The 12,356-nt window shown below is 36.0% G+C and overlaps 2 protein-coding genes across 5 annotated transcripts; both read left to right on the forward strand.

Moving 5' to 3' along the window:
- Positions 1 to 1,059: 1,059 nt before the first annotated feature.
- On the forward strand, positions 1,060 to 6,542 carry LOC120082439. Its single transcript, XM_039037606.1, has 5 exons — positions 1,060 to 1,454; positions 1,704 to 1,949; positions 5,578 to 5,659; positions 5,923 to 6,137; positions 6,233 to 6,542. The coding sequence occupies exons 1-5, from the start codon at positions 1,222 to 1,224 to the stop codon at positions 6,351 to 6,353; spliced, it is 897 nt and encodes a 298-aa protein (XP_038893534.1). The 5' UTR covers positions 1,060 to 1,221; the 3' UTR covers positions 6,354 to 6,542.
- Positions 6,543 to 7,319: 777 nt separating this feature from the next.
- LOC120083663 (E3 ubiquitin-protein ligase SIS3-like) lies at positions 7,320 to 11,858 on the forward strand. Of its 4 annotated transcripts, none has more exons than XM_039039495.1 (10): positions 7,320 to 8,412; positions 8,505 to 8,543; positions 8,830 to 8,896; positions 8,993 to 9,066; positions 9,271 to 9,409; positions 9,499 to 9,591; positions 9,841 to 9,906; positions 10,091 to 10,210; positions 10,544 to 10,657; positions 10,997 to 11,858. In XM_039039495.1, exons 1-10 carry the CDS (start codon positions 8,384 to 8,386, stop codon positions 11,306 to 11,308), a joined length of 1,053 nt encoding a protein of 350 aa, XP_038895423.1. In that variant the 5' UTR covers positions 7,320 to 8,383; the 3' UTR covers positions 11,309 to 11,858. The 4 variants fall into 4 exon arrangements, with proteins under 4 accessions (XP_038895423.1, XP_038895424.1, XP_038895427.1 ...); XM_039039498.1 differs by having other exon boundaries at positions 7,726 to 8,412; positions 8,505 to 8,539; XM_039039499.1 differs by having other exon boundaries at positions 7,724 to 8,412; positions 8,505 to 8,867.
- Positions 11,859 to 12,356: the final 498 nt, after the last annotated feature.

The following is a 12,356-nucleotide window of genomic DNA, read 5'->3' on the forward strand; positions in this document are numbered from 1 at the left end:
GTTGTTTAGAAAATTAGTGTAAGCTAAGAATTAGAAAATTAAGAGAAATATAAGAGTACACATATGAGTAAAATGAGGATGTCTATATAATTTATTTTAAATTGGTTCTTTTCGAATTTAAGAAAACTTCAAACAAATTGATCACTAGGAGCATTTTTTATTTTTTATTTTTAAAGACATTTTAGTCACGAGGAATTAATGGTTTCTGTTCAAATACTAACAGTGGAGGTATTTTTAAATTTTTATTAAGTTAAGGTTATTTATGAAACATTTTGAAATTTCGGAGGTATTTTTGAAACAAAAGTTTAATAGTTTCTATCCAAAACTAATGACAAAGGTATTTTTGAACTCTTTCCGAAAGTTTAAAGGTTTTTTTAAAACTTTTGAAACATTTTTTTTTACACGAAGTGTAAAGTTCAAGGTTTTTTTTAAAAAATAATTTAACATTCTTCTCTCTCTCTTTTTTTTTTTTTTTTTTGTATTATAAGGTATCCAATACTTATGGAACTAGTGACTTTTATTTTCACTATTTATACCAATACTAGTAGTCCCGACTCTCATTGTACAAAGCTTTATCAGTTTACAGTATATTCCTTTATACTACCTGCAAAAAGGAAGAGAGATCCTCCTTTGAACAGAAAAATTTGGTCGTAGAAATTTACAATGAAAAAACTATGTTAATATCAGGATAGGATTATGATCTTTCCACGATGGGTGAGATGTCCCTAAAGCGATACTAAGCATCAGGTTGTTAAGTGCTTTACGACATAAACAAAATATTAATTTTCATTATTTTTTTAGGAGTAAGATATTCTTTATTAGCGTGTGTTGAGATAGGATCATCCATACAAAAATCTTTAAATTAAGAATGTGGATATTCCCTTTTTTTTTTTTTTTTTTAGTGAAAATTCCAAATTTATGAGCATGGATCGATCATAAACTGAGAAAAGACCATTAAAATTCAGAAGGTCAACGGTCAACCGTCAATTCCACCACGTGAAGAACATAAAAATCCTGAGAAATTAAATAAAAATAACCACAAAAATCCTCCATTTTCTAAAAAAATCCATCACATCTATCAAACTTGGGCAAAGAATCGATGGTGGGCATTTGCATTTGTGAACACTAAACGAAAATGAGAGATAAGGCTGAGATTATAGGAATCTCCATTGACGATTTTTGGCCAACACGCCGCCGCCTCCGCCGCCGCCGTCGGCTAAAATGTACGCGTCATCCTCCGTTTCGATTGCAGCCCTTCCCTGCCCACGCTTGCTTCAGCCTCCATTGAAGCCCTCCCCATGCTTTCAGACTTCTATCAACCGCCGCCATCTGATTACCACTCTGCTTTCTGTCTTTACCCCTTCTTTTATCGATTTTACTCTGCCCTGTTCTTCTGATTTGGTTGCTGAAGCTCGTGGTCTGTTTCAAATGCCCCCTGTTCGTCTCGTCAATCGGTAATTTCACTAACCCAGATTTTTTCCCTGTTTTATTTGGCTTTTGGAGGATGATGATAAATGGGTTATAAAGGGTTTTACCTCTTTTGCATTTTAGGATGATTTAAGTCTATTGGAAATTGGGAAAAAAGAGATTGATGGAAACCCTAGTTAATACACTGCAGAATTTTCGATTCTGATGCTAGTAATCATCCAAATTTGCTTCTAATTTTTGTTTGCTTGTGAACATTTTTTATGGGGTGTGTGAAGGTACTTTCTGGTGAGGGCAGGGGAGTCTGAATTCGATAGTTTTGGAATAATTAACACAAACCCAGTTGCGAAGACATCTGTTGATAGTGGATTATCTGAGGAAGGGAAGAAGCAAACTGTTAAAGCAGCTTTTAAATTGAAGGAAATGGGGGCCTGTGGGAATGGTTGTTGGATTTGGCCCTCTATTACACAGAGAGCTTATCAAGCAGCAGAGATTATTGCATCAGTTAATGGTGTGAATCGAAGGTATGTCTACTGGTATTTTGGGAAACTCAATCCACTTTTACCTTTGTCTTGAACATTGATGTTCTTGCATCCATGGAACCAGATTTTGTTGTGGCAGTATGAAAATTGTTTGAGCCAATTATCCTCTATTATAGCTTATTGATGACAAAGGAGAATGTGTCTCATTTCACCCTCTCTCCATCTTAGTGCGTGAATCCTGATGTGTTTTTCTAATTCAAAGCATACTGGTCATCTCTTTGCACATTGCTCTTTTGCTCCAGGGCATTGGGTACCACTGCTTGATTGGTTGGTCCATGGTTTTGCCAAACAACATTTCTAGTATTCTAGCTTCTTGTGGGCCATCCTCTACATGGTGTGAAAAAGGACTTTTTAGCTTGCTATATTAAAGCACAACTAATTTGTGAGTGTCAGGATCAATTTATGCACATCTTGAGTAAATTTGATAACCCACCTGACCCTACAATATTTTTTGTGTCAAGAAAACTCGTAGGATATTAAATCTTAGATAGGTGGTGTCATGGGATTAATATTCAAATATAAAATTTTGACCTTTATACTACGCGGCACCAAGGGGTTCTCTAGGTCGCCCACCCATGTGCATGGGTTGCAATACTAGTTTGCCGGACACCCCTTAGCCAGCCTTCCTCATTGCAGCATGGTTCACTCACATTGTTAGTGCGGAATCAGTCATTCTCCTCAACTCTCCCAAACCCCTCTTGGGACGTGACTCTCAACAACCTCTTGTAAGGTTCACACGAATGTCGTTGGACGAGTAAGCAAACATGCATATACAGCAGTCAGCACACCAAGCCAATCTTTACGGGAACCTCTTTCCCAACCTTTATATACAAATCACATATATAGGAATAGTGTTACAATGCGTGTACTCTTACGTGCCAGCACCCTATGGCATTGACCCTAGGTAATAAGCCTACAATGGCCGCACACTATGTGTGGCTAAGCCTACCCATGGCTTCACTCCAACAACCCGTTGAAGTTGTTCATCAAGACTCCCCTTAATGAACCCCACTCTTCCCGTAGGAACTTGACTACACAACCTGTAGCCTAAGCCCTTTCCATAGAGGAGTCTCTCCCCTCGTGGAATCCCTCAACTCCATGTTGCCTAGGATGAGTGTGATGGAGAAGTATGTTGGGATTTCACAAACCCTTCTCCTTGTATAGAAGATCCCGCTTCTCTTCCTCACCAAGTGTTATAGAGAAGACTCTACCTTCTCTCCCACTCCATGTGTTGTAGGGAAGGCTCTACCCTCTCTATATGGAGAAGATACCTCTTGTCTTTCTACTCCTTGGATGTCCTTCCACCAACTTGAAGTCTCCTTTATATAATCTCCAACTCCTAACTACTTCCCACCATTTTAAGAGTTGTTGAGAAACTTGGGGAAGACTCTTTACTAAATATAGTAAAGCCTACCCATGTCCCCTTTCTTTAGGAGCAAAACAAGACTAAGTCATCTCCTTGACTTTAGAAACAAGTAAGACCAAATCTTCCTTTACTTTAGGTCCAAGAGAAGGAACTAACTCTCTCCAGAAATCTCCCACGTTTTCTTGTTCCCTCAAGTGTAGGAATGTTCAACCAACTTGACCTAGTCCTTCACCCACTTGGTTTCAAGCTTCCTTGACTTGTGGAGCAAGTTCTTCCCACTCTAAGTGTCCTTTGTAGAGTTCACAATGCTTCTCTGTCCACACTTAGTCATTTTGCCTTCAAAATGTCTTTGAGAGACGTTAAGATCCATGCTTGCCCAAGTGTTAGCACTGCGCGGCCCTGTGCAGCCTGCTGCTCACACACATGCCTGCACTTCCATATGCACTATCCCGCCCCTTTGCGTGTGCATGCTTGCCTTGTGCACTTGTGCACGCTGTCTGTATGCGTGACATCCAATGGGGCACGCGCCTGCACCTGCTGACTTGTAGGGGGTGCACGCCAGCCAGCATGCTTGAATTTGCTATCCTGCTCACTCCACCTTGGCTGTCCACCCAGCCATGTGCTTTGAGACTTGGGGTCGTAATAGGTGGCCAGAATAGATTGAACTCATTCTCTCTTACCCTTTTATCAAACTCATGCCCTTTATTTAGCACCACTAGGTCAACCCATGTGGTTACTTTTTAGCTTGCTATAGATAGAGATATCCAAAAAATTTAGGGTCCCTGACCCGAACGGGGCGGGGAATCCCCGAATACACAGGGAATGGAGGAGAGAGTGGGGAATTTTTGTTCCCCATTTACAATTCAGGGCCGGGGACGGGGAATATATTCCCCGTCCCTGACCCTGCCCGTTTCCTCGCCCCATCCCAACTTTGTATATTAATTATAAATTTTTAATATATATATATATAATATATATATATTCATATTAATATTGTAGACTTTATTAAGGTAATTATGGATGTTTTTAATTATTTAAGTTCAAGATTTTTATTACTTTAATTCTTTAGATATTGTAATATTTAAGGTAGGATACTCTAAAGGTTGAATTTTAATCTTTACAAATTATGAGAATTTAGCATTTTAATTATATTTTTCAAATTGTATGTGTATTATTGTTTTAATTAGTAAAATTGACAATATTTCATTTAAATGAAAATTCAATTGAAAATGTTTAAAGAATTGTAAAAAAAAAATATATTTAATTGAAATTAAAAAAAAAATGTTAGAGAAAAAATAAAGGTGGGAATTTTTCCCCGTGGGGAAATTCGCGAGGATAGGGAATGGAATAGGGGGGAGGGGGCAGGGGCTGTCTCTTATACACATCTAGATGTGTATAAGAGACAGCTATAGACCAAGTTTTCTTTGGATATCTTTGGTGGAAGAATATTCTGAACATTTTCTCAACTTTGAAAGCTTGTTGGATTTGATTTTAGTATATGTTATATATTACTTTAAGTACATAAAGGATATTGTATTTCTTTGTGTACTTATTATTGTTTCCTTGTACTTTGAGCAATAGTCACTTTTTATTTCTTCAATGAAAAGTTTTGTTTTTGTTTAAAAAAAAGTATATGTTTTATATTGGTGTAAATGTAGACACCTTTTTAGAGATTGTAGTCTTTCTTGTTGATTTCTAATGGAGAGCTTTATTATAATTCACGTATTGGTATCATGGGGAGCCTTCTAAACTCCGTTTATTTCATTCATCAATAAAATTTGATTCTCGTCTCAAAAAAAGGATTGGCCGGAAATGAATAGTTAGTTTAATTTGGTAACCACTTGTGTTTTTTTAAATCCACATTTCACGAATGTTTTGAAAAACCAAACCAAAATTTGAAAACTAAAATAAGTAGTTTTCAATAAATTATTTTTGTTTTTTAAATTTGACTAAGAATTCAAGGGTTCATGAAATGTGAAAAAGCATAGCTTGGAATTTAGGAGCAAACAAGCATAAATTTAAAAAACAGAAAACTAAAAAACAAAATGGTTATCAAACTAATGAGACCTTAACTATTCCATTGATTCAATGACAATTTATGGTCACAATGATTTAGGAAGCAAATGTATGGTGTAGCAAAGTGAATGTTTCATTCGCTCAAAGCTTGGCTCTGTTGTTTCTCTGATTGTTATCATGTGTTGGATGGAAAATCTTTGCTTACCAAATCTCTTCTGTTGGTTTCAGTTATATAGTTCCCGAATACAGTTTTCTTGATGCCCGTGGGCTTGGAGCTTATGAAGGCAAGAGATTGGATTCTGTGTCAGAAGTATGGTTTCTTTCAATCTTTTGTTAGAGTTGACAGTTGACAGTTGATATGATTGTTTGATTTAGCAAGTCTCGTTTTCCTCATAACCCTAGAAGTGAATGGATTTGAAATAATGGACAAGAAATGAGACAATTCTTTCTTGAACTATTAACATAAATAGACGTTCATTTGTAGGCCAATGCAACCAAGGTTTGGCTTGAAACTTTTGTCTAGAGATGGTGAATTGTTTCATTGTGCTCATGAAATATGTTTGAAAACAACAGGTATATGCTTCAGATACCATCTCTTCAAATATCAAGCCTCCTCCAATAGATGATGGTACTCCCAATGAGAGCGTATCTGATGTCTTTGTTCGTGTAACACAACTGATGTCGATTCTCGAAACCCAATACTCTGGTGATACTATCATTATTGTCTCACCAGATTCTGATAATTTGACAGTTCTTCAAGCTGGTTTAATCGGCCTCGACTTGCGAAGGTAGCTGCATATCCAAAGCTTCTCTCATAAGCATGATCTCTTCATTGTGAAATCTGAATAATTGACAACTTGGTTTTCTTTCGTCTCGAATTCAGGCACCATGATCTTTCCTTTGCTCCTGGGGAGGTTCGCTTCGTTGACATACGCAGCATCCCTTCCTATAAGCAACCAGCCTCAGCTGTATATAAATGTTTAAACCCTCCTAATTGTAATTGACGTAGCATTCTTGTCTATGTTATATACAGGGGATGGCTAAGAAATTACCTCTGATTCTGATGAAGTACAATTGTTCATTGTTATCTTCAATGGCTCAATTTCATAGTTGCTGTATCTCCTTAGTGTTCTAAACCAGAATTTAAACAAGTCAAGCAAGACCTTAATGCTAGATTTGATCATTGTGGAATAGTTTGATAATATAGATTATATATCTCCTTTTCTTTTGCGAAACAAAATCTTAGTTACTAAGTGACAAACAATAATCTAAAAATGGTATAATCAATTTCTACCCTTAACTTCATGAACTCCCTAATTCCAATAAATTTGAGTTTTGTACAAATTTAAAATTAGTTAATACACAAATTAACCATGGAGTAACGTTGTCAAATTTCAACCAAAAACAGGAAAAAAAAAATCTAGCTTTAAACGTAAAAGCTTATCAATTTAAGCTTATGTCTCAATTCTTTAAGAGATTGTTTTTTCTTAATGATCTTTCAAACAAAATTTTATTAGAGAGGTAAAAGTAACACTATTTAAAGTTTAAGTTTAACATCAAGGTGCTATTTGAATATACTCACACATTGATTATATCCTAAATAAAGCATATTTGTTATGAGTACCTTAAACTATGCTATATTCTATGAGACACAGACACTAATTAGTGTAAGTTTTAACTTAGAGCCGACAGTTTTAAAGAGAAAAGCTAAATTTTTGGTTGGCTGATAAATCACATCTTGACAAGTGGCAGCTAGATGGTGGAGAGATAGGTTTATATTTGAGACATTAAAGTTAAAAAATCATAAAAATAATTTCTTTATTCCTGTTACATCACTGTCAATTATTATTATTATTATTTGATTCTGCTATAATATGAATATCTCACACACACCTTACCTGTCTCTAAATAACTAGCATTCATTACCCTCTTTTGCTGAAGGCTGAAGCTGGACCACTGCTTCCTGATTTTGATAGCTAAGTTTGCATGCATTTTATTTCTTTATTTCATCTTCCTTTTCATTACTAATCATTGCTAAATGCCTAATTTAACATTTTATCAACTTTCTTCAATCTCTACTTTATGGTGGTGACTGAGATTGATGATGCACTCATATGGAGCATTATTCAATTTGATCCTCATAATTTATTAGTTTCTAACAACAAACCAAATCATACAAAGTGATATGGATTTCAGTGTGCCCTGTGATTTCCTTTTCTGGGAAATGTAATGAGGTTTTATAAGAGAAGAAAAAAGGAACCACAGTGTTTTGAATTATGGGGCATGTTAAAAAAGTGAAGAGGAGATGGAAAAAAAGGGAAAAAAGAAAACATTTTGGAGGGGCTTCTTTGTTGGGCTTGGAGTAAAGTCACTATCTTTAGTTTTTGCAATAATCTCATTGATGAAAGCAACTTGCTTCTGTTGAATTTCTCTGTGACCCCACGCCCAATTGTTGTAAATAAATTTCATCTGAGTTTTTATTCAAATTTTTCGGAATTGTTGATTCTCTCTTAAACAGCTTGTAATTTGTCCATTTTTCATCATTAAATTTTGGTTCAACAGGGTTTAACTTAAAATTTAAAAGTTGTTTGATTTAAAATTTACTTTCCTTTTTACAAGAAAATGGAAAAAATAATAGGAAAAGAAAAAAGAAAAGTTGGATACATACTTTAATAAGGGTAGATATTTGAATTTGCAGACTTGTGGTTACAATTATGCTCTGAAATGGCAGTCATTACGCTTTACAGTTGTATAAGCAACGCTGCAGAGAAATCAGATAACTGCTCAACCCCATGGCAGAACGGGATCCATTCCCTTCTACCCTTTTTCACTCACCATAATCTTTTCTTTTCCCATCTCTCTGTTCATCGATGATTCAACCCCAGAAAGAATTTCTAGCTAAAAATTCAAGTTCTTCTTTGATTTCCCTTTCCCTCGTGGTTCTTCAATCGTTTTCCTTTCCTCACATGGTGACCCTTTAGCCATTTTTGGCAGCTCCGATTGTTTTTGGGGTTTCTTGTTTTAGTTTTTGGATATGGCTATTCGAGGAGTCGATTTCAAATGGTAAATCTCTTCCCCCCATCGTTTTATCGAAATGCAAATTTACCTATGTTGATGGGTTTCTTCAGTTGCTTGAGTATTTTGGGATTTTTCAGGTACGATGGGTTCTTCTTGTCTATGCTTGCTACTAGTATGTATCCTTTGCCATTTTAATGGAAGCTGTTGCTATTTAGGCTTGCTTTTAACTCTTTTTAGAAAATTGTAATGGGATTTCATGTGTCTTTCTCTTGCATTCTCTCTGAAATCAAGCTGTTCAACTAGAAACTCTTGTTTCCTTAACCCCTACTTGTGTTTTTTACTTGAGCTTTTTCAGTACTTAAATGATATATAAGTTTCATTGATATATATAATAACCCTTTTGGCTCTTTATGGAGGTTTTCATTTTATCTCTTCATTTTCTTTAACTGTTTTGCTTGTTAGAATAATTGTGACCATCAATTGGAGAAGGTACAATACTTGTACGTATCCTTTGCACATATGGATTGTGGTATGTGTTCAAGTTTTAAAGAAGCGATAGAAGGCTTAAGATATATTTATGATTGCTTGCTTCTGATGGCTATGTATATTCACTTTCTTCGTTCAGGTTGATTATACCTCTGTGTTTGCATTTCGCCTTTTGCTGTTCATAGATAATGCACTTTCAGCTGGAATGGGATTGTAAGGCCTTCTCTTGTTATCTCTCTATGATTTTTTTCCCTCTAGATTGTTTTTGAGTTTCTTCTTATTATTGTATGGCAAATTCCATATACTCACTCTCTCACATGCAACTTGTGGGGAGAGGCATCTAAATTCCTCTGTTATAGTATATTTCAGATTCATAAGGGGTGCCTTATTCTTACTGTTGAATTTGAATTTCGTTAGAGATTTTGGATGGCAGCAGCGATATGCTCGGTTTTGTGGAAGAGTTGTGGTTCTTTCTGTCCTCTCTCTATTGCTCTACCCCTTTCTATGTGCCTGGACTGTAATTGGTACCCTGTGGTTTAGAGATGCTAAAGATTGTGTAAGCTATATTATCCCCCTCTGTTAACATTGGTCAACACATCTATTTACAAATTTTGATTATTTAGTTTGTTTTGTTGTTGCAAGCAGTTGCCTGAAGAAGGACAGAAATGGGGTTTCCTCATTTGGTTGCTTTTCAGCTACTGTGCCCTCCTTTGCATTGCCTGCATGTCAGTTGGAAAGGTTATTCATCTTTTGTATACTTCTCCATTCTCTTGCTTAGATTTTGCTTGTTTGTTACTTTACTGAATTTTAAGCAAGTTTAGGCTATTAATTGAGGCTCTGAGGCACACACTATGTGATAGAGCTATCCTTAAGTCTGTTTCTAACTTGATCTTTTCTGCTAAGTGCTAACTACAAACTTAGTGCTTCAAATTATTCTTGTTTGATACTAACTGCTTTTCTTGTCGGCTCTTAAACCGTCTTATGCAGTGGTTAGCGCGTAGACAAGCACACTTGTTTCGTGCCCAACAAGGCATGCCAGTATCAGAATATGGGGTAAGCTTGAAACTTTTTGTTTTGAACTATGGAATGGTTGGTATTTTTCTAGACTCCTGTATCTTTTTGTTTTTCTTTTTCGGGCATTGTCATTTTATCAAATGGTCTACTTTAAAACTGCAAAAGTTCTATCATATGCCCTTTTACACTATAAGTATCTGACTGCCATTTTCCTGCTTACCAGGTACTGATCGACATGATTAGAGTTCCTGATTGGGCATATGAAGCTGCAGGACTGGAAATACGAGGCATTGGCCAAGATGCTACTGGTTACCATCCCGGGCTGTTCTTAACCTCGGCTCAGGTAAATGTTCGAAACTTAAATCAGTGCATATGGAAAAGTTTTGCCGTTAGCTATGGATCTGTTGTACTAACATGTATTCAAGCAATGTCACTTGCCTATTTCTATAATCGTTATTTTGCAAACCGTATGTTAAGGTCCTGTAACATGTTACATTTGCAAAGATCAAGAGTAATGTGGGAAGAAATCTGGGTGGAACTTCTTTACCTTGAGAATGTGTACTGGAAAATCTGTAGGATCGCTCTTTCTTTGCTTATTATGAAGCAGTGGTTTGGTTTGTCACTATAATCAATAGTCGGCGGCACAAAGTTGTCTGAAAGGGCGATTTTTGTGCAGAGGGAAGCTGTGGAAGCTCTCATCCAGGAACTTCCAAAGTTTAGGCTGAAGGCTGTCCCAACCGATTGCAGTGAATGCCCTATTTGCCTTGAAGAGTTCCATGTAGGGAATGAGGTAAACTGTTTGTTTCATATTTCATCATTCATCTCAAAATGTTTACATTGCCTGTTATCTTATTTTGAACTTCTTTGGTACAATTAACTATCGTGGGTTGGCCTAGTAAGTCAATGAGGGTCATGGATATAAAGGATTTAGATAGTGAGTTTAATTTATAGTAGCCACTTACGTAGAATTTAATATCCTACGAGTTTTCTTAAAACCTAAATGTTGTAGGATCAAGTTGGTCGACCCGTGAGATTAGTCGAAGTGTGTGTGGTCTGGTTATTCACGGATATATGTATATTTATATACAAAAAGTTTGGTGCAATTCTTATTCACTTTTACTTCATGCAGGTTCGTGGTATGCCGTGTGCACACAATTTCCATGTTGAATGTATCGACGAGTGGCTTCGTTTAAATGTTAAATGTCCTCGATGCCGCTCCTCGGTCTTCCCAAATCTCGATCTCAGCGCTCTTTCTAACCTGCATTCGGACACAGAACAAACATCTGACAATGCTTTTGTTACAACCCAACCTTCAAGTCTATTGAGATCAACCCCAACCCGGGCAGCACATACCGAAAATACAGCAGGCCTCTATACTGACACTGCCTTAGATGCTTTGGAGAATGGAAACTCATCCCTGCCATCTGCTTCTCCACATTGATCTACAGCCACCCCTTTGAACCATCTTAACCAAAACTCCTGAGAAAGATTCAACACTGATATAAACCAAAAAAAAAAAACAGAGAGATCACTGACATCTATAGTTCTATTCTAAATACTCCGAAAACTTGCCCAAAAAGTAAAGTTTTTGTTAGGTTTGAAGAGATGGTTATAAAATATTTATGAATCTGACAGTGACCTTCAAAGTTTTACCCATGGAGGAAAAAAGAGTTCACGTGGGTTTTCTCTATTAGGCCATGTTCATGGCTTGTGGATCCTTACAGATTCCTCACTACTTGACAAATATTTCCCATCAGATCATCCTCCCTTTCCATTTCCAACCCATCCTTTTGTCTTCTTTTCTTGTTTCTTCTCTTTTTTTTTTTTCATATATATTTTTTTCTTTTAATGTGAAAGATGTGTAAGTTTGTGACATTAATCATAGTAAGATTACAAACTAATTAAAACTCCCCTTGGCATAAGTCTATCTTTGCCACGATCGGTATCAAATCGGTTGTGAGAAGATCGGAATGGAACCTGGGATTTATCTTTGACCGACTTTAAAGAAGCTTATCATGCCGAAGTTAGAATCATATAACAATCGATAAAATACGAAACATGAGTATAACTTAGCAATTAAAGGCACTAGCTTAATCATAGTTAATTGGTTTAGGTATTTTACTTTGTTTTTTCTTAAAAAAAGTCACTAAACGAGGTGAAGTTGGGTTCGTAATACATATCATATCGATTGTGTTTGAAAGTGTTTGAAAGAACTAGTGAGAATCGCATACAATTTGATTAATCACATTTGCATAAGATCAATAGGAGTATAACTTAGGGGTTAAAAATGTCAACCCAAACACTTAAACATTGATTAAACATTGATTAATACTATATAATTATATAGTTATAATACTTGATCTCATGCATGTTCATGACCCCATTTGACACTAAGTTATTTCTTTATTTTTTATTATATACTTGTAAAAGTGGACCAACTAGGAATTAAAAAAATGAAGAAAAATCAGATAATGAAGATTATTGTTATT

Source organism: Benincasa hispida, chromosome 8 (genome assembly GCF_009727055.1).
Source record: "Benincasa hispida cultivar B227 chromosome 8, ASM972705v1, whole genome shotgun sequence".
In the NCBI taxonomy this organism is placed as follows: Eukaryota; Viridiplantae; Streptophyta; class Magnoliopsida; order Cucurbitales; family Cucurbitaceae; genus Benincasa; species Benincasa hispida.

Coding starts and splice junctions, on each gene's coding strand:
- LOC120083663 (XM_039039495.1), top strand. CDS start 8,384: ATGGCTATTCGAGGAGTCGATTTCAAATG. Junction 8,413..8,504: donor CGAGGAGTCGATTTCAAATG/GTAAATCTCTTC, acceptor GGGATTTTTCAG/GTACGATGGGTTCTTCTTGT. Junction 9,592..9,840: donor CCTGCATGTCAGTTGGAAAG/GTTATTCATCTT, acceptor CGTCTTATGCAG/TGGTTAGCGCGTAGACAAGC.
- LOC120082439 (XM_039037606.1), top strand. CDS start 1,222: ATGTACGCGTCATCCTCCGTTTCGATTGCAGCCCTTCCCTGCCCACGC. Junction 1,455..1,703: donor CCTGTTCGTCTCGTCAATCG/GTAATTTCACTA, acceptor GGGTGTGTGAAG/GTACTTTCTGGTGAGGGCAG. Junction 6,138..6,232: donor ATCGGCCTCGACTTGCGAAG/GTAGCTGCATAT, acceptor TCTCGAATTCAG/GCACCATGATCTTTCCTTTG.